This window comes from Salvelinus fontinalis, chromosome 38, assembly GCF_029448725.1.
Source record: "Salvelinus fontinalis isolate EN_2023a chromosome 38, ASM2944872v1, whole genome shotgun sequence".
In the NCBI taxonomy this organism is placed as follows: Eukaryota; Metazoa; Chordata; class Actinopteri; order Salmoniformes; family Salmonidae; genus Salvelinus; species Salvelinus fontinalis.
In genome coordinates, this window is record NC_074702.1 from 34,399,653 (window position 1) to 34,427,572 (window position 27,920).

The window sequence follows — 27,920 nt, forward strand, 5'->3', positions numbered from 1 at the left end:
TAAGCTGAGCCCTAACTCCGTGGCTGCCATATTGATAAGGCTGATGCCCTACGAAGCTGCTATCTTTTCTGTTGATGAAATTCAGGGGTAACCCCTCAGGTCTTTGTGAAGTGAAGAGTGAAGGGATATTTAACTTGTCCTGCATTTAAATACTGTATGTCTCTGCAGACTCACTGCAAGTGTTCCATGGAACAATAAGAGAGGGAGCCTCAGAAAGCTTCTTCCCGGGTCTCCTTTGCCCTGGGTACCTCCACCACTGTTTGTGTTTCTGCAGACGGTGCACCGCACTCCCCCTCCTCCACCCACCCCCCCTCTCCTCTCTTCCTAGTTTGCGCTAGGCAGGAGCTAGGAAATCCCTTTCAGACCATGATATGCACACCTCACACGCATGCGCACACACACAGACATAAAAAGACACTCACACCACACCCCGAGTCTTCTTGGTACTGTGTCCAACTGATGACAGCAAAGGAATGTACTGTACAGACAGAGGTTAAAGATAGACACTAGTAGACAGCAGAGAGGTGTGTCCCATTACAGGTTCCCATACTGAAGGACCTGATTCTGCAGGGTACAGGATTAGCCGTTTCATTTCCTGATACTAATATTAGCTCTGGAGTTTTACGTGTGACAACTCCTATCAAAGGAATGTGTCACTGTAAGAAAAGAGAACAGAGCTGCGTCGTCGGCTTCGCTAACAGTACATTCACACCCCATAGACTATAAATAGATCTTTGTGAATGAGTGAATCAGCAACCTTTTTCCCCGTCTGCATTCATCCACAGTATACTTCTGATTACCATCCTGAGGTTCCAGCATTGAAGTGTTTGGACTGTCAGCCTTCAACTGCTGTAAATGTTTTTTGTCTCACTTCCTTCATATGGTTCCTTCTACCTGGTTATCGTAAAGCATTATTGTAAGGTAACGGGGTCAGTGGGAAGGAAAAGCCTTTGTGAAACAACAGGAGGAAACATTGAGAGCCACCAGAGCCACTGGGATAGCAGGATCTCTTTACCTGATCTGACTGTCAGAATGGATTTGAGACCGACAGGCTACAGAGGAGGGTGTTCTGGGCAGTGTAACGTGTGAGCGAGTTGGTGCGTGCATGTGTTTCAAGAAAATAACATGACAGTCTCTGCCATATTTCCCCTACCCAAGGTGATTGCTCCGTGTGTAGTACAACCATTAGGAATTAGCCTATTATTTCTAAACAGTGTAGTTTCCTATCCCTTATCCAATCTCAAATAATTGTGAAAGGAATACAATAATGACAATGTAGCCAAATGAAATGAATGTTATTAATACGTTTAATAAACTCAGTCTGTATAGGATTAGTTGTTTGATTCATCTCTCGTTGAACAGCAGTAACCAACTCTGGAGTTCCAAGCTCTAACCAACCATATATTTGAGCCAGTTGAGATGAGTTTCCAGGTGATTCATTGCCTCTCCAATGGTGTGCCTGCCTTCTGACTGGTAGCCATTGGCAGTATGGTTGTTGAGCTTATGCGCCATCAGAATGCCTCATCACCGGACTCATCTTTTGAGTCAAAGTAAAAGTTGCCAGACTCAGTCGGACTCAAGTTGTACACTGACATTTTTAAAGTTAAATGCTGTCAACCAAAGGATTTTGAAGCTTGCTATCTCTGAAGGTGAGAGGATGCTAAGGTAGAGGGGAATCTGTGTTTAGAATTATTCTGAATTATAGAATGTTATTGCTGGTATCTATGGCAATCCAAGCTTCCTTCTCTTGTGATGTACACTACAGTTCAAAAGTGTGGGGTCAATTAGAAATTTCACAAGTCCTCAACTGGCAGCTTCATTAAATAGTACCCGCAAAACAGCAATCTCAACGTCAACAGTGAAGAGGCGACTCCGGGATGCTGGCCTTCTAGGCAGAGTTGCAAAGAAAAAGCCATATCTCAGACAGGCCAATAAAAAGAAAAGAAAAGATTTAAGATGGGCAAAAGAATACAGAAGCCAGCATCCCGGAGTCGCCTCTTCACTGTTGACGTTGAGACAGGTGTTTTGCGTGTACTATTTAATGAAGGAGTCCTTTTCTCCCCATTCATCTTCCCACTCTTTACCTGTCTTTTCCTGTCTCTCCCACTCATACCTTTTTTATTTCTCAGTCTCACACTCCTGTAATATTCTCACCCTCACTTTTCTTTCTTGGGAATTGTGTGTGAAGAGACCACTTTGGTACATGACCTAGCTACAGTATAAAACCAATCCCTTTTCTAACTATTCTAGCTAATTCCCAAGGCAAACACCACAATGTAGCTGGACAGCTCAGAACATTTTCTCGTCTGCCTCTCTTACTGTGAGGCGTTTGAGTTCATTTTAATGCTGTCACTTCAGTCTGTTATTCTTAATAACTGCTACTGTTGATAGTACTCTGCTGTAAACAAAGTTAACCATTGTGTAGTCTTAACATTCTATATACTCCCCTTGTCCCAAGGGTAAAAAATTACCCGCCTTCACTAAACCCCTAAAATAAAGCAGCTTAATTGAATTTTAAAGCCCAAATCTATTTTGCATGAAGAAACAACCTATCATTCCTCACAAACATTGAATATCTGTGTTTTCCCTCTTCACAATTTAGAAAGACTGCATTTAATCAGTGGACACCACTCGTTTTTACTACAACACACCTGTCATAATTGTTTCCTTTACTAAAGTAAAGGTTTATGATTATTGTTATTATTATTGCTAAAGGTACGGCATAGGTGTAAACAAATTTTCTAGCAAGAGATAGCACTTGTATAGCCTAAGAAAGTAGCAGAAATGTGCAGAAAGTAGTTTTGATTGTATTTTATTGAAGGGAAACAATGACAGTCTTGAACTTTTTTGGCAACATAGTGATATATTCTTATATACTGTACAATGAGGAATTCAACTACAAAATACTAGTCTTCTCCCATTTTTTAACCATTGCCCCCACCCACAAGGTGTATAAACAACAACAATAAATAAGAATAAGATAATAGATACAAAACAAAAACGTGAAGAACAAATCAATCAACTCTAATTTGCAGATGTAGGACAGTATGCAAGTGTGTGTGCATGGACTTTGCAGATGTATTTCTCACATGTGCAGCACATAGTATTTTTTTTAATAGTTGTTCTTTGGGGGGCAGAATTTGCATCTCCTCCTCTTGCCTGCCCCAACTGCAGCCTCAGGTGGATCAGGACAAGATTCAGTCTCCTGAACAGCTTTCACAAGCGCTGCAGAGGCTGCTGTGCGGGGGAGGCGCTCCCTTATTTGAATGTGTGGGGTTTACAAGTGCCTTTCCCAGCTGCTCCAGGAACACCCTCCTCTTGTTCCGCTTATCAAGCATCCAGGTAGGGTTGATCTTTTTCCGTATCACGAAGGCATTGTATTAGGACACATCAATGATGTTATGGAAGATGGCCAGAGGGCAGTCATCCTCCTGCAGCTATAAGTTCCAATCACCTTGAGCAGGTTGTCCACGCCTCCTTTGTTGTGGTTGTAGTCCAGGATGATGGCTGGCAAACTTTGATGAGAAGTCCTCTCTGCCCCTTGTTGATGAGAAGGCTTCCCTCCCCCTCTGCATCCCAGAGACTACATGTAGCCTTGCCTTGGGACCTATACACACCCGCTAAGATTAGCAGCCCTATGAAGGTACGCAGGTCAATCTCATCCATCCTTTTCCAGTTGTCTCTATATTTACGGAAACCCTCCAAATTTGTCATCTCCAGGATGATTTTTTTGATGGCTGGTGTGATGAACATGTAAAATGTTAAGGTGATGTCCTGGGCATGGGAAACTGCATGTCTTGTGGGCCCTGGGGTCATCCTTATGACATTTTGTGCTGCCATTCTGCCCTGGTTGTCATATGGTGACAAGGATCATGTTATTTTGCTGTTCTTTTGACAAAAAATGTCTCTCTTTCAGCTTGGGGGTTTTCTTCTTCATCTGAAGATGATGCATTGTTCTCTGGGTTGTTTTCTTCCCCATCTTCTTCTTCAGATACCTCTTCTTCTAAATCATTGATCTCTTGTTCCTCCTGGACATCTGAAAAAAACAGATCTACGACCTGTTGTGCACTGAAACGTGCACTCATGGCTTCAGCAAAGAGAGAACTGGGGGGACTGTCATCTGCAGCACCTTTATAGCCTAAATAAATGTATTTAGTCTGAAATAGTTTTTATTTTGTCTGTGAACTTGTGTCATGTGTGGGGTCGTGGAGGGGAGATGCTGCACATGTACAATAACGTTTTTGTTTTGTCTGAGTGTGTGCTACTGATTTGAAATCTCAATTTCTCATTGTGTGTGTGTGTGTGTGTGTGTGTGTGTGTGTGTGTGTGTGTGTGTGTGTGTGTGTGTGTGTGTGTGTGTGTGTGTGTGTGTGTGTGTGTGTGTGTGTGTGTGTGTGTGTGTGTGTGTGTGTGTGTGTGTGTGTGTGTTTTTTTGGTGTGTAAATTATTTTATAACTGCTGGGTCAAAAATAACCCCAAGAAAATGTTTGTACCCTGGTAGTGTACAGCTTTCATGGACATATGAACAAAGGCGACGTTTCACTTTTTCTAAAGTTGGGGTCACTTTAGGAAAAGTCATCAAATTTCAAGTTGGAAAAAATATAATGTAAGGGGTTTTCTCTGCTATCAAACAGTGTCGGGTCATTTTTGACCCTTGCGACAACACAAGCGTTAACTTCTGTTCGGAGAAACAGACTAATTGTATGATCATCAGATGTAGGGGAACATGGAAATGGAGCGGAGAATCTGTCAATTCACTTCCAAAAAGGAAGTGTGATTCTCTGTTTTATTTTCCACTGTTAAGAAGCCAGACTGTGCTGTGTTTTTCAGGAACATATGGAGAACGAGTGAAACCCGGGCTCATTAAAAAACCTGTCCCCGCTGCCCCAGCTGGAGTCAGTCAGACTAGTCTTCTACTAGGTCTTTTTAGCCAGCCGCTGGGACACTGAATGACTCCACACAGCCTCTCAGAGTGGAATCTCTCTCTCTCTCGCTTGAAGACTCACTCACCTTGTCAACCTGTCAGTCTCTACCTCTGCCACTGCTTTTGCCTTACCCAGGGAAGGTGGGAGGGAGACACAGTGTTAAATGCACTAGCTTATAACCCCTACATCTATTCCCTCCCTGAAAGTGGTATTCTGAAATATGATTTACTGAGAAGTGTGTTTTGATGGCTCTGCTCTGATGATGGATGTCAGTGGATGGGTCTCAGCTCGGACTGTCAGCAATTGGCTACGACAGCTCAGTGACATTTTTTGATTGGCTCTGACTGCTCCCAGAATGTGTTTTGATTGGCTGCAGTACAATAATAATGTGTGTGGAGTTGAGACCTGGGTTTCTCCTAAAGTGGGAAATTTAACATCAGATATGTCTTGATAAAAGAGGGGAGGTACCCTTCCCCATCTTCCTACAGTCTTTTTTTCTATCTTCAACTACTTCACCTGGCATCTCATCCCTGCCATGCTGCACCCTAGTGGCTGTACATGACAGTGCAACACAGGGGTAGAACCTGAAGGCCTCTTGCTGTCATCTCATCTTTACTCATTACAAGAAGATAGCCCCTCTTCCCCCAGCTTGAGAACAAGATCGAATAAGCTCAGGCTAAATTGCAAATGTTTGTTTTTCCACTTTTTCACTTTTACCCTCTGTTGGTGCAGCTGCCCTGGATGTTGACCTGTCTTGGCCTTCTCAGAGCAGTGGTGTCTCGTGCAGACTGTGCTCTAGCCAGATGGTTTGGAGTCAGAGATAGATACATAGTGGTGTGGTAGAGTTTTCTCTCTCTCTCTGTGTCTGAGCTCTTTTTAGAACTAGGAGGTATTATGTTGGATGTTGCACGTCAGTGCATTGAGACCATTTGAGCACATTTCCGCATACAGAACCAACATTACAGGGTAGAAGTACACTGAAATAGACCTTTTCTGTATGTGGCAGAGACTCCGGCATACAGGTAGAGCAAGAATAGATCAGAGCAATAACACGGTGTTACCGCAATTACCTCGCTAATGTGATCATTAGAGCACTTCCTCCACTTATCAGGCTAAGGAAATGTGGCCTTATTTGTCAGGGTATGATTTGTGGCAGCAATATCAACGTGAGAGTCAGTGTTTGGTCACAGGGCTTTGACTAGGCCTAAACTCCATGACAAACAGTTTGTTTTTGGGGTCTTTAGGGACTGGCCACCTAGTCATCGATAGTGTCACGAGTCACAACTAATAATGATGAAGCTAATGCCTAGGTGTATTTCGTCAGGTCCGCCTAAGCTCTGTGACTCACTTCTGCTTATTTCTGTGTTTCTGCAGATCCAGTGAGGTACTAGGTTTGACCAGTGACGGCCTAAGAGGAACAAGAGAAGACCCCGAGTTTTCTACTCACCAGAGCCACAGTGTCAGAACGGTCCAGCAGTATGCCAAGCCAAACCCTCATCTAGCTCCCAGTCCATAGTGAAGACCTATCACAATGGCTCAGACTTACTCCGTGATGAGAGAGGATCTATGTTTACCTACATCCTCTATGCTGCTCTGGGGCACTTTTTAATTATGTCTTATTTGGTCCTCTTGAATGACTTTTGGCCTGCTCATAAAAAAGATACTCCGTTAGATGTTCCCTCGTCCCAGGCATCTCTGCGGCACTGTGTCTAGCCCCATGAGGCTGTGTGGCGCACTGCTCCCAGAGGCATTCCCTGTGTGTCTGTAAGGCCTCCTCCCCACTCTATGGAGGCGGAGCCCAGCCACCCTGCTGATGGGGAGCGATCCGGAAGACAACAGCAGCCTCTTTCTCCTGGGGCCGCTGAGCCCCCAACAGGGTCCCGTCCACCTCAGCCACAGCAGCCGCCATCCAACCCCCGCCCCATCCACGGTGGCCTGGGATGCCTCCACCACCGCAAGCCTAAACGTAGCGACCTGCTTCTCATGCTCCAGCATCAGCACAAGACCCAAGCAGCATGTCAGCTCTCAACAGACACCCCAGGTCCTTCAGGAGGCAGCTTCTCCTCCCCTTCCACCTCATCCCTACAATCCTCCTCTACCCAAGGCCACAACACTCAGGGGGTGCAGTCCCAGCCCAACCAGGAAGTCCTAGAGGGCAGCCCATCTAAAAGAGGCGAGAGGAAGCTCCAGAAACCGGGGAAGTACGTATGCACTTACTGCGGCCGTACATGTGCCAAACCCAGCGTTCTCCAGAAACACATCCGCTCTCACACAGGGGAGAGGCCTTACCCTTGCGTCCCCTGTGGCTTCTCCTTCAAGACCAAGAGTAACCTGTACAAGCACCGCAAGTCCCACGCCCACCGCATCAAGGCAGGCCTGGCATCCAGCCGGGACGAGCTGAGCCTGAGTGGACCCGAGATGAGCGCCCTGGGAGAGGATCCCGAGGAGCCCACGGAGGGGGAGAGCACAGACTCTGAAGAGGAGACTGGTCAGTACAGGAAGGAGCGGCTGGTTAAGCAGAAGAGCAGCAGCAGTTTGGCGCTGTCAGGGCAAGAGGAGGGCCAGAGATCTGACGACTCCCAGGCCGTGAAGCAGAGACTGGCCATGAGGCTGAGCGAGAGGAAGCGTGGCCCGGACGACCCTCCCTCCGCCTCCTCCTCACTGGACCCCAGCAGTAAAGGCAGCCAAGAGTCAGGCTACTTCTCCCTTTCGAGGAGCTCTGAGATGAGTCGAGCTGACTCTCAGGTGAGCCCTCCCAACGCCAAAACCTATGCCGAGATCATCCTGGGCAAGTATGGGCGGCTTGGAGGGCAGCAGCGCGGTCCCCATCAGCAGCACGCCCAGTCTTCTTCATCGGGGATGGAGGAGAAGAGCAGCATGCCCTTCAGCGTGCCCAAGATGCAGGTCATCGAGCACATCACCAAACTCATCACCATCAACAAGGCGGTTGTGGACACCAGCGAGATCGACAGCGTCAAGCCCAGGCGCTCCTCGCTCTCCAGGAAGAGTAGTCTGGAGTCACCCAAGTTCTTCTCCCCCAAAGATCCCTATGTGTTTGAGCCTAAGGGAGAAAGCCCAGGCCCCAGTATGGCAGGCCAATCATTCCGTCCCCATATCCAAGACATGGGCCCATCGGGGGTCCAGGAGTCCTCCTCATTGCCTCTGCTGAGAAGCCACTCCATGCCCACCCCAGCAGGCCAGGGAAACCACTCAACCACCTCTCCCTGGGGCTTCTGTCATCTGAGCCACTCCTTTGATGAGCAGCAGGCCGTGGTGGCCAAGATGAGGGTGGGCGGGCAGCACCATTTGCTGAGGCGCCAGCCCGCCATCGAGTTGCCCCTTGGGGCTGATCTCAGCCTGGAGGAGGCTAGCTCCTCCTCCTCCGTAGCTACAGAAATTGACCTAACCAGGAAGCAGCACCAGCAGCAACGCAAAGGTCCAAAGCTGTATGAGTGTGAGGCCTGCGGAGTCCGCTGTAAACAAAGGGAGAGTTTCGAGGCCCACAGGGGTCTCTGCACAGGCAAGCCAATAAAGGAGCGGGAGAGAGGACAGGTGGATGGGGCGTTTCGGGATGACCGCCCCCAGATGATGCACTATAAATTCCGGGCGCTGGCCATGGCAGTGAGGAAGAGGCGGAAAGAGGAGAGTCTGGAGGAGGATCCTCCCAGCCCCGGGCCTACAGCTGTTGTGACCTGCAGCCCTGCAACCACCACTGCAGTGCCAAACCTGGTGCAGCAGAGTGAGGCCTTCTCAGGTGCTCCCTCACAGGCTGAGCAGCAGCAGCAAGACAGGAAGGGCATCTCGGTCATCCAGCACACCAGCTCCTTCGAGAAGCAGGAAAGTATATCCATGGAGAGCCAGGAGTCTATAGAGCTCAGAGAGAGCCAGTCAACACCGCAAAAACAGCCGCAGCCAAAATCAGCGCCCTCCATGTCCCGCCTAGTCCGCCAGCACAACATCCAAGTGCCAGAGATCCTAGTGACGGTGGAGCCTGACGCTGATATGGTGTCAGTGTCGCCCATGGCGATGGCATCCTCGTCCAAGGAGCCAGAGAGAGTGGTAGAGGAGTTCCAGTGGCCTCAGCGCAGCCAGAGTATGGCTCAGCTCCCCGCCGAGAAGCTGCCACCAAAGAAGAAGCGTATCCGTCTAGCCGAGGCTGCTGCCCAGTCTTCCGGGGAGTCCAGCTTTGAGTCGGTATTGCTGGGGCCCCGGAGCCCCAGCCAGGAGAGCAACATTTCCCACTCACCCAGCCTCTCTGCCTTCTTTGAAGACATGGGGGGGAAACCTGCTGAGCCTTCCCCCTGGGACTCTAGCAGCACCCAGGGCTCCCACATGCTAACCGTGCCCTCGGGCCCCCACCAACAATACCAACCCCAAAGGGAGATGCGGCGCTCAGCCTCGGAGCAGGCCCCGGCCAGCCCCCAGCATACGGATGAGATCGTGGAGACCAGGAGCAAATCCTTTGACTACGGGTCCCTATCCCCGCAGCAGTCTGCGTCAGCCTGGAGGGAGAGGAGGAAGTGCCTACTGGTGAAGCACGCCACTCTCGGTGAGCCAGACCACGAGGAAGGGGCCGTGGCCAGCCACTCAGGCCGACCAGGGAGCCCCAAGCCGGGCCCGTCCTACACCAGCCACCCTTCCCTCCACCCAGCTGAAGCCAGCACCTCTAGGCTCAGCCCAGAGGCCATAGGGAAGACCGTACAGCTGTTCCACCAGCCCCGGATACTCCCATTCCCCATGCGACCAACTGGGCATGATCGGTTCCCTCCTGGCCAGTTAGCCCAGCTCCACCCGGTCACCACTGCCATCTCAGATGTCTTCTCCACCCACATCATCCACAGAGCCTTCTTACACACACACCTTTCCCCTCCAACCATACAAGTCCATCCAGGGCAGCTTCACATAGCAGAATGCCTTGGCCTGCCCCTCCATCCTTTTTCACCTCTGCTCTCCCTGCAGTACCCTACTGGGGCTGGCCAGGCTGTTTCTCCTGGGCTCGCCATCCAAGTCCCCACACAGCCCCCCATACCCTCCACTGTGGTTTTCCCTGCCCCAGTCTCTCTACCCTGCCACCATCCCCTGCCTGTCATCGCAACGTGCCTGGCGCAGCTGACGCCAGTCGTGTCACTGGTGGTGCCAGTGCGCCTCCAGACCAACATGATCACCTACGCCAGTGCCCTGTACACCACCCTCTCCCAGATCCTGGCGTCAGCCCGCTCCCAGGAGCCCATCTGCTGCATGGCCATGGTTATTATGGGCCAGCTGGAGCAGGAAAATCTGCAGAGGTCCTACCTGAAGATCCCCACCCCGGACTTCAAGAGCTACCTGCCCCTGTCTCTACCCCTGGAGCTGGGCTCTGTGTCCGGAGAGGGCTATGAACAACTGGGGGCTGGAGGGAGCAAACGCATGCTCTCTCCTGCAGCCAGTCTGGAGCTCAGCACAGAGGCCCAGCGCCAGCAGAAACGAGTGAAGGAGGAAGAGGAGGAGGAAGAGAGGGTGGGAGAGGAAGAGGAAAATAGGGATTCTGGGAGAAAACTGGAAGCAGGGGTAGACAAAAAGAAAGAGACGGAAATGGCCCAGGTAGGAGTAGTAACTGTGAAAGTCGAGGAGGAAGAGAATGTGCAGGACACAGAAGGGCACGGGGAAGAGAGGGAGATGCAAGGGAAGGCTGAACCTAAGAAAGAAAAGGGGAAGGAGGGCCAGGGAGTGAGTGCTTCCTTTGTACCCCAGAGTCCAGAGGGAGCCAAAGCCCCCTCGTATCCCAGCCTCCACACCACCACCTCAGTCAGCTGGTGCTACTTGAACTACGTGAAGCCCAACCCGTCTGCCCAGAGGGAGCCACAAACCTCCGTTTACACCTCCTGGAGCGTCAGCGTGCACAACCCCAACCTGCCAGGCCTGTCCACCAAGCTGTCCCTGTCCCTGCTGCGCTCTAAGCAGACACACAGCTCAGAGACCTACACCATGGCCACAGCTCTAACGCCGGTGACGGGCAAGGTGGTCCCTGCCAGCAGCAGAAAGCCCCACATTTCAGAAGTAAATATAACAGCAATATTCAATATGTAGGAAAACACAGCATGGGCAAATTAGACCAAAACTACCAAAACCCCTGATTCAGTTTTAGTTATGAATTATATAGAATAATGCATGCCCCACAACTCCACAGCTGGAAATGACCAGACACTATGCTGTTAGATTATACACAACCAATACATGAAATGTTTGACATAAATTGTTGTTCCAATATACTGTATATCATCATTGCCAACCAAGATGTCAGGGTGCGTTTGTGAATTTGCCCGTATCTGTCTTTGAGTGTAGATACATGCTACCCCACCCAGCACCCCTGTCGAAGTGAAGGAGCCACCACAGCAGCCTGAGAAGGGGAAGAGAGAGGAGCAAGGGCCCTCCACCTCCAAACAGAGCGAACCTCTCCGTGTTCAAATCTTCGAGGGCGGGTAAGCCCTGATCAGCTAATACTAGTGGAGTTTTCTATGAGCAGATAGATTTCCCTGCGAAATTCATCAGGCAGATATTCAACGTTACTGACAGATAAAGGCAGTAGAGATGTAACGATACAGTAGATGTGAGTCCTTGTATTCAGATACGGTAGCAGTACCAGGAAGCACAGGGCTGCCACCAAATGCTGAGTCTCAAAATATAAATGACACATTATGAGGGGAAAAACAGCAGTAACAGTGGAGAGTGTTTTACACTTCAGCCTTCCAGAATAACAGAGAAACAGGTGAGCTAGCCCCCAGGTACTTCATTTAAACCGACAGCGGAGCCTTTCCCATTCACAGCTGGTAGAAAATGTAGATTTTCAGTGGAGTGTTGAATGGGGTTGGGATTTGTGCGGTGCAGCAGACAAGCAGAAAGCATCCCACCAGATTTGTTTTATGAGATTCTCATTAGTGTTGATATACCGTCCTCTCAATGACACGAGAGCAACTGAAGTTTAGCTGCTGTACTGTACATGCATATGTAGGAAAGAAGTCCCCTAAAGTCTCTTGAGTGAAGGCAATAATTGGGTGTGGGTATTGAACACGGCTAATTGCTACGAGGTGTGTGAGAGTCTTCCCACTGCAGTATATGCTCTCACTGTTGCTTCTGATCGCAGCTCACAAAGCTGCCTTTCCCGTGGCAGCTGCCGCAGTCTAGCCAACAGATAGTGATCTGCCAAGAGCACAGTAAAAGGCAGAGTGTGATAGAGATGGAATTGAAAGGGAAAGACGGAGGGGAAATGGTGGAGAGAGGGAAATATAGAAGGAAACATTTAGTTTCCTTATGACAGACAAGGACATACATGCATGTGTTGGAAAGAGATGGAGACAGAAATACGAACCGATAGGTGTTGATAGAAAGATGTGTGATAGAGAAGTTTTTACAACGAATAACAGATGGACAACATAAACCTCTTATGTTGTCCATCTGTCATTTGTTGTAAAAACTTCTGTGTGTGGGCTGGGGGGTGGGCGATTACGCTTATACAATGCTGTTTGTGATCAAATTGACACTTTTAGGATATTAATAATGATTTCTCATAAAATTGTTACTCATACATTGATTTATTATAACATTTGTGAAGAATGATAATTCCAGCCAAAATAATATATAGGAGTAGAGCTTTCCACAAATCACCATATCATTTTCAAATATAGAGAGTTATAATTAGAAAATCTGAAAAATTTGAATTCCATATAGTTGGTTCCGAACACATCTACATTAATGTGGATGCTACCATGATTACGGATAATCATGAATGAATCACGAATAATGAATAATGAAAGTTAGAGGCATACAGTAAATAGCATACCCCCCCAAAGATGCTAACCTCCCCTGTTATTGGTAATGGTGAGAGGTTAGCATGTTTTTTGAGGCATGATCACACAGTTTTGGAATATAAAAGGAATGAATCCATTAAATATAATGAAAATAAGTTATGTGTTTAATGCATACAGATATTATAAGTCAGGGTTCCCCAACTGGTGGTGGTTTTATATGGCCCCCCCAGGATTTTTTTTTATATATATTTTTGGGAGGGCATGAAAGACTGTACAAACACAAGGGAGTCAGCTTCAAGTGATTCTAATTTTGGTCATCTGTTCCCAAGTATTCCCACGCATAATAGGCGGGTAGGCTGTTTGGCTGGATTTAGGACCACGCGGACGCCACAAAGCGGACGGACAGGCTGTGTGAAGGCAAAGCTTCTGGAAGGCTGGCTGGACCAGCACTGGAGAGTTGAACATAAGGGTGCACGACTCCAGGAATTTAGGAGTTGTAGAAGTCGTGGTTGGAGTCATAGGAGTCGACCCTTGCTCGACTCCCAAAACACGCTGAAACAGAGGCGCGCACACATCCACCTCATTGTTGCAGAGTCCTACTAGGAAGACTACATTTGCATTCTAGAGGACTAACATGAGCATGATGCTGCCCATTTGCCTATAAAAGGGCTATTTTGTTTGAATATAGAAGGTGATGTGTAGGAACTCTAATATTTCAGTGATATTTCTGTTGTGCACTGCCTTGACTGATCCCATGGGATGACGCGGTGCACTCTGCTCATAAGCCTATTCTTTGCCATGATATTGCCCTATTTGAACGGATATTACTAGATACGTTGGTTTTGTAGTTTTTAACCAAGCATGTGCCTTACTCCAGACGAATTCACACACGATTTTCAAAACTGCCGCCTGTAATTCTTAATTTTTCTAATTGAATCGACTCTTATGACGGAAGCCTGGAGTTTTTTTGTTGCTGTAGGCGTGAAGATATTTCAACGTCATGTCCAGACGATAATAGGCTACACTGATAACTCCTGCTTGGCTTCCAAATGTGGTTGGCTTCCAAATGTGCTTGGCTTCCAAATATGCTTGGCTTCCAAATGTATAGGTCTTCCCATAATATTTAAATGAATGAATTGTGATCGTACGTAATCATTATTTTAGCGATCCATCCGTGGTAGACTTCCTTCCTAATAGCAATCCTACTGATTTGAGCTGCTGAACCATATTTGCACTTGACCGTGTTTATGGATGAGAAAGTGAACTTGCCATTTCCAAAAAGTTTAGTGGGGATCCTGTTTTGCGATCTATTTCCTAGGACAGGATTCTCCAGCCCTGTTCGTGGAGAGTTACCATCCTGTAGGTTTTCACTCCAACACTAATCTTACGCATCTGCGTCAATAGTTAGTTAGTTGATAAGCTGAATCAGGTTAGTTACAACTGGGGTTGGAGCGAAAACCTACAGGAAGATAGTTCTCCAGGAACAGGGTTGGAGAGCCCTGATCTAGGCCAGCTAGGGTTTCATTAAATAATAATACTTTTTATTGCACATTTAGGCCTAATTTAATTGATGCATTTGGCGATGTTCAACTTCAATTCACTTCCACTATGAAGAAAATCTTAGCCATACTCATTGATAACCTGATATATACTTGAATATACTTTTGGTGAATTTACGAGGCATTGCTAGATACAGATTGCCAAGATATAGCCTATGCGGACGGTTCTGACTGGCTGTCTGCCTGCCTCGGACTTCTCTCCCTCGCTTGCTCCTCTTTCTCTTCGCTATGAAAATGCTAGTGTGGGTTAGGTCTTCGGTTGTTGTGTGTAGAATAGCTCAGCTTACTTATTGATAGCCCCTACTTTGGTGAACTTGCGCAAGACATTGCAAGCCAAGGAATTGCGAAATACAGCATGCCTTTAGCCTACAGATTTTGATTACCTGCACGCTTCTGACTGTCTGCCTGGTAGCCGACATGTCTACCTATGCCTGGCTGTGCCACTTCCATCTCTCTCTCTCTCCCTCAGTAGCTTTGCTCTTTCTTTGCTGTGAAAGATGCGAGAGTTTGTGTTCTCTTAGTAGACTACAAAAAACGGTTTCCTCCGTTGCAGAAATACTGAATCTCAGGAGTCGAGGAGTCTATTCCTAGCCAAATCTAAGCTTGACACCCAGGAATGGGAGTCGACGGGCAAGGAGTCGTCTCCCCCCCCCACTAGCTGAACATTGGCAGCTGCTATCGGAAACTCATATGTTATGCAACTCTAGAAACTCGTATGTTATGGTCTTGTGAAGTCTGTTTTATCTCAGCATGTCTACAGATTCTCCCTTCTCCCTGTTTTTGTTTGTTAGGAAATGTTGATTCTGGAGACTTAACAGAAGAAACTGTGTAACCAAGCATTTATAGCGGCTAAGAAATGCATTGCCATTAATTGTAAGGTTGGTTATCCTTCCACAATGTCACAATGGATGGCAGAAATATCAAGTTATGTATCACCAGATTTGATTTATTACAAGTTTAATGGTATACTGGGCACTTTCATAAGGTCTGGATTAGGGCTGGGCGATATGACGATATATATCGTGTGACGATCGAGAAACGTCTATCGTTTCATATTATGCTCTATCGTTTATTTCGTTGTGTCGCAAATCACAGTCTTTACGGCAATATTTTTAGTCAATTGGACGATGCAATTTGCAACACAAACAAACATGGAGGAGAGTGAACATGACACAGGGCACGGAGACACAGAGCTCGTATCGATAAGAGGGGCTACTTCGGACGCGATTTGGGTATGAAAAGTCTGACACGGACCAGAAAACCGTCCTCTGCAAAATATTCCGCAGGCCGATCCCGACAACAGGCTCAAACACCACTAACCTCTTTTACCACTTATGCAAGAATCATGTGAAACAGTACGGGGAGAGTCTACGGATGAGACCCAAAAAAGTACAGAGGAGTGCTCAAAACAAACTCCCGACTTAGACGTTGCAAAAGGCTTTTGCCCGCGGCACACCATATGGCAAAGAATCACGAAGATGGAAGGCGATAACAGCTCCCGTTACAACTTACATCCGCAAAGACATGGCCCCAATTTACACGGTCGAGAAACGGGGGTTTCGTGAGTTGGTGCTAACACTCGACCCAAGGTACCAAATGCAATGCATGTGACACGTATTAATGCCAAAATAACATGCAAAACAGGCAATCCCCTAAAAATATATGTTATATATTTTAGGCCTATATATATTTTGTTTGCAACTATAGTTGAAATGTTTTCTATTTACCTTTTTATATTTTTTATATATCCATATTTTAAATTTTGTTACATGATTAATTGAAAATTTGCACAAAGGTTCTAAAGAAAAGGAGAAATAATCAAATATGAGTAAGTTCCTTTTATTAGTTGAGTATAATTCAAAATGTAATAAGAAATAGGCCTTTACATGTGGTCATTTTATATCAACAAATTATTCATTGAATTTACAGAAAATGTGCTATATCGTGATATGTATCGTTATCGGGATATGAGATTTTGGCCATATCACCCAGCCCTAGTCTGGATGCCTTATATGGAATGCAGTACTACAAAAGCAGTCTATTGAAAACATGCCCAAGTCAGCAGAGATGCCTTTTTAGGCAATCCCTAGCTGCTGGACTGCTCAATCCTGGCCCTGGGGGATCTGCTGGCTTGTGGGTTGTCACTCTGGCCTTGGCCTAACACACCTGAAACCAGTCATTTATTTTTCTCTAAGATCCTAAAGCTGGGTGGTGTGTGTTGGATTGGGGCGCTGCAGGGTGTTGCACTCCTAGGAACAGGATGGGACGACCCAGCTGTATTGTGTGCAAGTAAAAAGATCTCTACAGTACTATTAGGCCTATGAGATTAATTATATGGGGGATTTGCTGTTTCTGTGTTAATTTATATTTGAGGTGTATGTGTTTTTTATTTATTTTACTTTACTTTTGTGTCCAAACACAAAAAAAGGTGGGAAGGAAATTGTGTTGGGGGAGAGTTGAGTTATGTACTAGACTGGTGGGGGTCGGGCGTGCAGGCAGCTCAGGCTGGCTAGGCGGTCTGGCAGAAATGTTATATAGATGTCTTTAATAAAGACAATCAAGTCTTTGTATTTTTGTTACTTTGTTATGTTATTGTTTAAAGGTGCAACACAAAATTGATTATTGATTTACCTTTGATCTAGTTCAGTCTTATCAATCACTTAAACATATTTAATAATGATCTCTTACCTAGCTTGAAGACTGTGGGCATTTGTGTTTACTTTTTGTTGTTCTAAATAGAGACAGCATATTGGATTGTGTAGAAATGCAGGAAATTAGCTATAGATTGCCCACAGCCAGGTTATGCCCCCCACACACACACACATCTAAAACCAAAGTTGCGCCCCTGCTATCATCAGGGGTTTACAATTTTCAAGCCATAAAATGTTGACCTTAAAGGGACAGTTCAGGGATTTTACATATGTTAAATATTTGTTTAAATTGAAAGCAATCTATGGAAAAGTAGTGACTGCAATCCATACTTTGGCTTTTTGAAACTAGCCATTGCAAACAATTAGCAACATTAGCATTTTGGGAGGCCTTGTTTTCCTTGCCTAAATCTCAAAATAATTGTTTACCAATTCATTGAGTAACACAATCAATTTAAGAGGTGATTTGGGCATGAAATGTGATGTATGCTAAACGGGGAAGATTGACTTGGGGAATGGGGAACAGCTGCTGCGCATCGGGAGACAACACAATGGCATAAACAGAATTTTGACCTCTGGGAGATTTTTCTAGAAGCACTGTGCTCAAATCCAATGTCCAAGTTGCACAGCAAAAAATACAATATGCTACAGCTGACTTCTCTCTCGGTTCCGTAGCCAACAGATTAACCTAACGTAGCAGGCGTAAAATAAAGGCCTGAAACCTGATCCCCTACAATGACCTACATACTGGTCTTGAGGAGAAGAAAAAAAACTGTCGGGAGGTTCTCTTCTGCACTGTTCAACCAATCCAGTGAATGTGGAGGAGGAGTTAAGATGGAGCAGAAGTCCAGTCACAGGTTCTCTTTCCATTTCCCCTGAAAACCGGAACAACCGTTTGTTGGGGACTCGAGCAGAGGCACTTGACATGCGTTTCCACGGTTAGCGCAGCTGTTCATATGGGTATCCCCTCTTAACACATCTCAGACTATGGCAAAAATATCAAACATGTCTGAACAACATTTTTGTGACGTCCCAGTCTTGATCTGGAGAACTTAACAGCATCCATCAAGGCTTGTTGACCATCTCACACTATGAGCAGGAGGACGTGCGAACGAGTCTCTCGGCGTGCACATTTCATCCTTATCTTTTGAAACTTGTCTGGGACACTTAAATCTTGCAAATATTGGGGAACACACACACACAATGCATGTAACACTCCGGAAACAGTGTGTCATTCATTCCACCTCTCTCCTCTGTTCCCAACCACGACTGCCCTCATTGCTACACAACGCACATCGCCACTGTCTATAAATACACGGAAGGAAAGCAGCCCAGCTCTGTTTGTGTTTTTAATGACTTGTATGTTTTCATCCTGATCCAATTAAGTCACGTCTGTGAGGGAGGAGGGACTGACTGGGGGGCTCTCTCTCAGGCTTTTCCTCACTGTTGCTTTTCATATAAACTAAAGGAGCTGTGAGTGTCCTCTGACAGCGGAACATTGGGTTTAATCTCCTTAATCTGCACTTAGAGCAGCTGCAACTGTCTAGTTGCTCTTAACACTGCCAGACGCACACATCTTCATGGAGTAAATACATTGTCACATTTTCTCATTGGCTTGGTGACATGGTCAGCTTTGCTCGTTCCACTGTTAACCCGTGTGGTCATGAGCAGTGTGTTTATCATATTGTATGGTATGAAATTCAACATGTAGGAATGCAGCATTCACCATAATTCGTAGTCACATTCATGCCCAGCATCATCACAACCAGAAACAGATTGAAATTGTCAGTGTGATGTCATTTTTAAAAAAATTGTCCAGTTTCTCTTGCTGGGTGTATGCCGTGTGCCTGCACTCACAGTAGTGACTCAAAACGCTGTTGCATTCCATCAATGACATTATCACCATCCGTTGTTGCTGCTTTGATTTGACCATATTAATGACCTAAGGCTCGTATTTCTGTGTGTTTATTATATTATATTTAAGTCTATGATTTGATATTTGATAGAGCAGTCTGACTGAGCGGTGTTAGGCAGCAGCAGGCTCGTAAGCATTCATTCAAACAGCACTTTCCTGCGTTTGCCAGCAGCTCTTCGCTGTGCTTCAAGCATTGCGCTGTTTATGACTTCAAGCCTAACTCCCGAGATTAGGCTGGCAATACTATAGTGCCTATAAGAACATACAATAGTATGTATTGTCTAACCTAAAACTTCTTAACTGGGAATATTGAAGACTCATGTTAAAAGGAACCACCAGCTTTCATATGTTCTCATGTTCGGAGCAAGGAACTTAAACTTTAGCTTTTTTACATGGCACATATTGCACTTTTACTTTCTTCTCTAACACTGTGTTTTTGCATTATTTACACAAAATTGAACATGTTTCATTATTTATTTGAGACTAAATAGATATTTTTTATGTATTATATTAAGTTAAAATAAAAGTGTTTATTCAGTATTGTTGTAATTGTCATTATTACAAATATATATATAAAAATCAGCCGATTAATCGGTATCGGCTTTTTTTGGTCCTCCAATAATCGGTATCGGTATCGGCGTTGAAAAATCATAATCGGTCGACCTCTAGTTCAAAGTACTGTTGTTGCCTCATTGGAGCTCAATGCGAATACTGATCTTTATTCATGTTGATAAAGTATACTGTATAACACATTTTGTATTTAAAGATAACATCGGGTTGGGTAGTTCATAGTATTTCCGTAAGTATTAAAAACAACATATAAACAAGTCTTTTTTAGAGGAGTAGAGCTAAATGTAGAGTTTGATTTTGTATGTATTGTCTATTTGGGGCAGTTGGCTAAAGCCAGGCTTCCCTCTCTGTAGCTGCTGCTGTTGTTGGCCGAGCCACCCAAACTGAGGATAAAGGTTGGGTTCTCTGCCTGCCTGCCCCGGGCGTAGACAGGCTGGAGAGAGAGGGGACTTAGAGGAAGCAGGGGTTTGGTGGGGCTACTCCGTTCTGGTGTAAAGAGTGCCTTGTAGGCCCAGGGAGCTATCTTTACCTACTTTTAACTATGTATTTTCTTTTTCTTTTCTCACTCCCTCTCCCCCCACTTCCTCTCTCTGTCCGTCTCCCCCTCCTTCCCATCAGGTACAAGTCTAATGAGGAGTATGTGTATGTGCGGGGTCGCGGCCGAGGAAAGTATGTGTGCGGAGAGTGCGGGATCCGCTGTAAGAAGCCCAGCATGCTAAGGAAGCACATTCGAACACACACGGACGCCCGGCCCTACGTCTGCAAACACTGCAACATTGCCTTCAAAACCAAAGGTGAGGAAGAGGAGGAGGAGGAGGTGTGACCTTTCTAAATAGGACCCAAGTCATAATACAGCATCAGTGTTGCTCTGTCTTTGTATATGGTTGAGCAGTTTCTGTAACGTTTAGCTATGCTCCAAGTTGATATTCACGTCATAAGGAGGAGTTCCTCTTGACCACGTCCACAAATTGGGGGAAACAAAACATTCTTCCCCATTGACGCCCATTTGTGAAATAGCCAACTTTGTCAATGTTATTATTAAACAGAAATAACAAAACATGCCGGAAAACTGCTGTGTTGTTCAATGTACATATAACCAGGTAAAAAAATCCCGAACTACGGTTCGCAATGCTTCAACATAAGGAAATGGAACCTACGAGAAGAGCCCTGTGGCTTCAGGCTATTTGGCGTGGAAAATATGGGGGCCGGTTCCCAAGTAGGCTACACGTATAGTGCATTCAGAAAGTATTCAGCATTCAGAAATTCCCCTCATCAATCTACACACAATACCCCATAATGACAAAAACTATTTATAAAATAGAAATTAAAACTATTAACACATTTACTTAAGTATTCAGACCCTTTACTCAGTACTTTGTTGAAGCACATTTGGCAGTGATTATAGCCTTGAGTCTTCTTGGGTATGGCACTACAAGCTTGGCACACCTGTATTTGGGGAGTTTCTCCCATTCTTCTCTTCAGATCCTCTCAGGCTCTGTCAGGTTGGATGGGGAGCGTCGCTGCACAGCTGTTTTCAGGTCTCTCCAGAGATGTTCGATTGAGTTCATGTCCGGGCTTTGGCTGGGTCACTCAAGGACATTCAAAGACTTGTCCTGAAGCAACTCCTGCGTTGTTTTTGGCTGTGTGCTAAGGTTTGTTGTCCTGTTGGAAGGTGAACCTTTGCCCCAGTCTAAGGTCCTGAATGCTCTGGAGCAGGTTTTTTTATCAAGGATCTCTCTGTACTTTGCTCCTTTCATCTTTCCCTCGATCCTGACTAGTCTCCCAGTCCCTGCCGCTGAAAAACATCCCCACAGCATGATGCTGCCACCACCATGCTTTACTGTAGGGACGGTGCCAGGTTTCCTCCAGACATGACACTTGGCATTCAGGCCAAAGAGTTCAATCTTGGTTTCATCAGACCAGATAATCTTGTTTCTCAAGGTCTGAGAGTCCTTTTGGTGCCTTTTGGCAAACTCCAAGCGGGCTGTCATGTGCCTTTTACTGAAGAGTGTCTTCCGTCTGGCCACTCTATCGTAAAGGCCTGATTGGTGGAGTGCTGCATGGTTGTCCTTCTGGAAGATTCTCCCATCTCCACAGAGGAACTCTGTCTGAGTGACCATCGGGTTCTTGGTCACCTCCCTGACCAAAGCCCTTCTCTCCCGGTTGCTCAGTTTGGCTGGGCAGCCAGCTCTAGAAAGAGTCTTGGTGGTTCCAAACTTCTTCCATTTAAGAATGATGGAGGCCACTGTGTTCTTGGGGACCTTCAATCCTGCAGAAATGTTTTGGTACCCTTCCCCAGATCTGTGCCTCAACACAATCCTGTCTCGGAGCTCTACGGACAATTCCTTTGACCTCATAGCTTGGTTTTTGCTCTGACAACTGTGGGACTTTATATAGACAGGTGTGTGCTTTTCCAAAGCATGTCCAATCAATTTCATTTAAGTTCAAGTTGTAGAAACATCTCAAGGATGATGAATGGAAACAATGCACCTGAGCTCATAGCAAATGGTCTCAATACAAAGTCTTGTAGCAAAGGGTCATATTTTTGTATAAATTTGCACAAAAAAATATTAGCCTATTTTCGTTTTGTCGTAAAGGGTATTGTGTTTAGATTGATTGGGGGGGGGGGTTTATTTAATCCATTTTAGAGTAAGGCTGTACTGTAAATAAAATGTGGGAAAAGTCAAGGGGTCTGAATACTTTACGAATGCACTGTAGCTATGTGTGTGTGAAAAACATTTCATCACGTTTAAGACATTTAACTTGTTTAGTATAGTCTGTTTGTAACTCCACTCACTACTTGTAACTGTATAGTCTGTTTGTTTATGTTGGTTTTTGCTAGCCTATAATGTTCTGGTCAGTAGGTAGCTACCACTCACTCACGTGGCTGCTAGCACCGTCAATTTTCCCCCAAATGTTTTATTTATTTATTTATTTTATTTAAACTAGGCAAGTCAGTTAAGAACAAATTCTTATTTACAATGGCCTACCAGAAGGCAAAAGCCCTCGTGCGTCATGAAAATGGGCATGAGGGAAACCCTACAATATTACTTTTAGTAATGAGAATGCTTGGGAGTAGGCAATGTTGAAAAGTAATCTTTAGACATGTTGTACTTTTCTTAAATGTAGTTTTGTAATTGACTAAAACAAGCTGACAAGAAAATTCCGTTTGAAAAGGTCAAGTTTTTGCTGTGAGCCAACGGGGGTAACCTGGGTAACAACAGGTGGTTTTCCCCATCGGCGAACTGTGACGTTCCGTCTAAAAACGACTGGGACTTAGGGTTGCAAAATGCAGGTAACTTTCAATAAATTCCCTGGTTTTACAGAAATCCTGGTTGGATGTTTCTGGATTTCCTGCTGATCCCCTCCTGATTCCGGGAATCTTTCAACCGAGATTTTGGGGAAAAAAACTGGGCATTTATTGAAAGTTCCCAGAATTTTGCAAACCTAGCTATGCTCGACTATTTGGTTGTACTCCGGTCTCTCTCCCCACCATCAATTATTCCTCATCTACCCTGCTCTGGTTCAGTCTAATGTGGCTTTGCTGTTCTTGTTTTCCTTGTCTTCATAGGGAACCTTACCAAGCACATGAAGTCCAAGGCTCATGGGAAGAAGTGCCAGTCAATGGGAACGTCTGGGTCTTCGCTGGACGAGCCGGAGACCGAGGAAGCAGGTACAATACCATAGGGAGGAAACTTCACTCATCAAACATCTTTCCTCAAACCAGACACGATAGCTAGCCTTGTAGCTATATCTGCTCCTCTGAAGAAACTAGAACTGGGCATGACATGTATGTCGGATATGGAAGGCTATATGTTGCTATTCTCCTTACTCTTGTGCTGAAGAGAAATGGGAAAAATATTAAATTAACACATGAAGAATACATGGCCAAATACATTCCATAGAGTCTGTTTCTGGTGCAGGATGGGAGAGATGTACAGTGTTGTTTTCAAGGCGGCAGTCCTGGCCTATAAAGAACAGCATTCCAGACACTCACATCCACCCCCTCTCTGTGCAGGCTCAATGCCACCCATCCCTCCCGGTAGCAGACTGCACTCAACACTGAGCCAAGGACAGCCCATTCAAACAACCCTTCCATTCAAAAGCCAGCTGTAAGACTTCATGAATGGGAACAGCAGCACGATTCCATTAAATCAAACCTTGCCTGTCTGCTCGCTATTTATAGCATCAGGTTGATAGAATGTTATGTTGGGTAGGAAGTCACCCTGTCCTGGTCCTTGTGCCCATTTCACGTGTTTGTGTGTATGAGTGTGTGTTTATATACAGTTAGCTCCAAAAGTATTGGGGTGTAGTGCCCAAATGTTTTATGTTTTGGCTCTGTACTCCATCACTTTGGGTTTGAAATGATACACTGACTATGAGGTTAAATGTAAATGTAAATGAGGTTAAGGTGCAGACTGTCAGCTTTAATTTGAGGGCCATTTCATCCAAATAGGGTGAACCGTTTAGAAATTCCACCACTTTTTGTACATAGTCCCCCCCCATTTTCGGGAACCAAAGGTATTGGGACAAATTTACTTATGTATTTTAAAGTAGGCAAACGTTTAGTATTTGGTCCCATGTACCTAGCATGCAATGATTACATCAGGCTTGTGCCTCTACAAACTTGTTGGATGCATTTTCTTTGTTTGTTTTGGTTGTGGTCAGATATATGTTCTGCCCAATAGTAATGAATGGTAAATAATGTATCGTGTCATTTTGGAGTCACTTTTATTGTAAATAAGAATAGCAGTTTCTAAACACTTCTACGTGAATATGGATGCTACCACGATTATGGATAGTCCTGAATGAATCATGAATAATGATCAGTGAGAAAGCTAGACGCACAAATCATTCAGGACTATCTGTAATCATGGTAGCATCCACCTTTATGTAGAAGTGTTTAGAAACACATTGTGTTTTTATTGTAGCTCGTAGTCCAACCCAATGTGCTTGAGTACAGAGCCAAAACAACAACAAATGTGTCTGTGTCCCAATACTTTTGGAGCTCACTGTAAGTCCATAGTGACTTAGGTGAACTCAGTTTCTGGAGAGCTGCATTGTCTGCTGGTTTTCAGTCTTGCCTTTCAATCTGGAACTAGTTTAGACCGAGCGTTCCGTATTGGACAAGTTCAGATAGTACCTCCCCGTTTCACTCTGTTTCGGACTGCTTTCTTCCATTTCCTGACTACTGAACACAACTGTGTTCATTTAGGTGCAGCCTGGAGGACTGGAGTTTGGAGAATTAGGCTTAGTGTAAGTTTCCCCCTTTTCTCATCAGGAGATATTGAAGAGCGTTTATCTGGCTCCGAGGACCAGGATGACCACCAGTTCTCGGACGTGGAGGATTCAGAGGAGGACGATGACGAGGAGGAGGAAGAGGAGTCCTCATCTCACAACGAGCCGTCCTCCTCCTGCTCACCCGACCGCCGTCTATCCACATGGGGGCACTCCAGCAGCGGAAGACGGTCCCAGCAGGGCACGCCTGACCCCTCAGCCCCAGAACCCCAGCCAGATCCCAGCCCCTGCCCCAGCCAGGAGCCCTCTCCCACCCGTAGACTGTGGCCCAGCGGGCGTGCTTCCTCTCCAGAAAGCCAGAGGGCACTGTTCTGGGACGCCTCCCCCAGGGCCTTCTCCCCTAGCAGTGAGAGCTGCTCTCCCATCCGAAGCCTTTCCCCCAGACTGGAGCTGGCCTCCCCCAACCGACACCTCTCGCCCTCTTCCAAGAGAGAACCATCCCCCATCAGAGCTCTGTACCCCCTGCGGCCTCTGTCCACTAGCCAGTATCAAGTGTTGTGGGCCCGGGCCTCTCCCTCGTCCCTGGGGGTGCAACATAGACCTCGCAGGTCTCCCAGTTGTTTGCCATGGGACATCCCCAGTATGATGGCCAGCGATCGCAGACAGGTGGGTTCAATGGTAAGTTATGTATATAATTCACTTGGTGATCCGGTAGTTTTTCGTGTTATTTTAAGCCACAGTTATTCTTGTCAGTTACAAAATGAGATGTAATTAGCCATCCCTCCACATAACTACATTGTCAGTAATGGTCAATAGTAAACACATCTTATTGCAGAGTAATTTCCCTTTTGGTACTAAGCTAATAGCAAAGACTTAAATACCTAACTCTGCAACACTTTGTGAATTTACTTTTGAGAGAGTTTTCTTTTTCCTATGATAAGGCTCGCGACTGATGGTGTTTTTAATGCCTGTGGTTGCGTCTTGCTTGCTCCCCTCCCCTGTGTTTTAAAACCTGCATTGGAAGCCCAGTTTAGCCAAAGGCAATGTGAAAACATGTTCAGTGTTTTTTTTCTACTGTGTGAAGTAATGATGAGGTACTTGCTCCCCGTACAGGAGAGGATAGGAACACCAAGTAAAGGGCAGATTGGTCCAGAACCCTGCCTGTCATTCCCCCCAGCTTTCCGTCTGTCACCTACTGACAGCCCTAAAGCCCAGTCCCAGTCCATGGACCGCATCTTCAGCCACCTGCCTCTGCACTCCCAGCAGGCCAGGGTGCCCTACCTGATGATCCCCATTGGGGGCATTCAGATGGTGCAGGCTCGTCCCCGCTCCCACCCCACTACTCCCACCTCGGCCTCCTGTCCCCCAATGGAGGGGCTTTTACTGGGCCAGACCAGGAGGGAAACCCCCTGGTGCAGGACCCCCATAACTCAAGGGCTCAGAACTCCTGGGGACCACTGGTCTGACAGCCAGGAAGTAGTAGGAGCCAGCCAATCAGGGCTGTGCATTCCCAGTATAACCCCACCCATATGTTTCAACCCCTCCACCTCGCACCAGGGTAGGATGGACCCAGGGATGATAAACACAATGCAAAAGGACAGCTTACACAGCTCCTCCCACTCCCACAGGTCTGAGGCAGAGACCAGAAAACGATGGCCCTCACACGGCCAGGCAGGACCATCCCCCTAGTCAGCCAGTCCCCCCCTCCCACACACCGGATTGGATAGCTGTTTGAGAGGCAGCAACCAGGGTTGCGGTCCAGAGCGACTGGTTCAGAATTGGTAGAGGAAGGAGCAAAGGCGGAGACTCAACCAATCGAGGCCAGAGCACTTAGTCTCCACCCTTTGATATGTCATGCATCCTTTACGCTTTGTTGCTTTGTTTTTATACAGTTTTCAATCCAATTGTTAACTTAAATGTTAGTTCTTCTGCAATATTCAGGTTTGTTATAAAATGCACTTTTTTATTGTTGACGATTTCTTTAAATCTCTTGATCTTACCTTCTGTATCTCTATAGATACTGCTATCTTAATATATATTTAAATATACATGTCAAATAAATATGAATACATTTGTAAATGACCAAAATCTTTAATGAACAATAAATGCACATGTTGTTTTGTCTCTTTGTCCACTATTACCCAAACTGTAGTTACTTGTGCCTTTTCTTTCTGGGTTTGTGTCTTGAGATGACGACAAAGAAAAAAGGCTGTGAAGTTTTGATATACACTCTGTGTTTCCAGGAAGGGGGTTCCTGTGTGGCGTGATGATTGTTTGTATCCTTAAAGGGATAGTTTGGGGTTAGAGGTAGTTTCGTGAGCCAATGCTAACTAGCTGTACCCGAAGACTTCCAGTCTTTGCACTAAGCTAGTTAGCATTGGCTCGCGAAACTACAGAACCTCTACCTTCCTTCATACTGGATGCAGAGACATAAAAATGAATTGCCAAAACACCAAACTATCTGTTTAAGGCCATTGCATTGATGTCAGGGTATTCTAAAATATGGTATATGAGGTGGTATACTGAAGGAACAGTGCTTTGCAAAGAAAATGCACTGAAGTCATATTTTTTATAAAAAGATATGTCAATGTTATGTCTCTGTACAGGGAAGAGTGCTCCATATTTATTATTTTGTTAAACTATGAAAGTCATTCTTGTTTAAGTTTTTTTACTTCACATTTTTGGAGGAAAAAAAACATGCCATTTTTATTTTGTCATGTGTCTGTCTTTTTCATAATCTTCTCAAGACTTGTGAGGGAGAGGAAGGTCTCTTTTAAGATTGAATATGGTACAAGGAGGAACAAGTGCCCTAAAGATTTTCACACAGGACATTTTTTTTTTCAGAACCAATAAAAATACTTCTGTGAGGCTGTCTACTTGTTTTGTTTTCTTGTTTTTGAAAAATGGTATGTCATTTTTTAATAGATCAACCAAAATACTGATTGATTAATACATTTAGAATGCTTCTGTTTGAATTCCACAAAATAACAATTGGAGCTAATATCAACAAAATCAAATAAATTGTTATTTGTCACTTGCTTCGTAAACAACAGGTGTAAACTAACAGTGAAATGCTTACTTAAGGGCCCTTCCCAACAACGTAGAGAGAAAAATTATAGGAATAAATACACAATGAGTAAAGATAACTTGGTTATATACACGGGGTACCAGTACTGAGTCAATGTTCAGGGGTACGAGGTCATTGAGGTAGATATGTACATATACACTGAGGCCAGTTTATTAGGTACACCACCCTGTTCATGAAAATGGTTCTCTCCTAC

At 45.5% G+C, this 27,920-nt stretch overlaps 1 protein-coding gene across 9 annotated transcripts in view; it reads left to right on the forward strand.

Moving 5' to 3' along the window:
- LOC129837473 (transcription factor HIVEP3-like) overlaps window positions 1-27,506 on the forward strand; it is an 83,028-nt gene extending 55,522 nt beyond the window's left edge. For 5 of the 9 annotated variants that reach the window (XM_055903659.1, XM_055903660.1, XM_055903656.1 and 2 more), the window contains 6 exons: window positions 6,300-10,961; window positions 11,247-11,383; window positions 20,020-20,195; window positions 22,973-23,074; window positions 24,683-25,317; window positions 25,753-27,506. In XM_055903659.1, the coding sequence (XP_055759634.1) occupies window positions 6,711-10,961; window positions 11,247-11,383; window positions 20,020-20,195; window positions 22,973-23,074; window positions 24,683-25,317; window positions 25,753-26,328 (5,877 nt within the window). In that variant the 5' untranslated portion in view covers window positions 6,300-6,710 and the 3' untranslated portion in view covers window positions 26,329-27,506. The other 4 variants (XM_055903664.1, XM_055903663.1, XM_055903665.1 and 1 more) reach the window with 4 other exon arrangements.
- The last annotated feature ends 414 nt before the right edge of the window (window positions 27,507-27,920 follow it).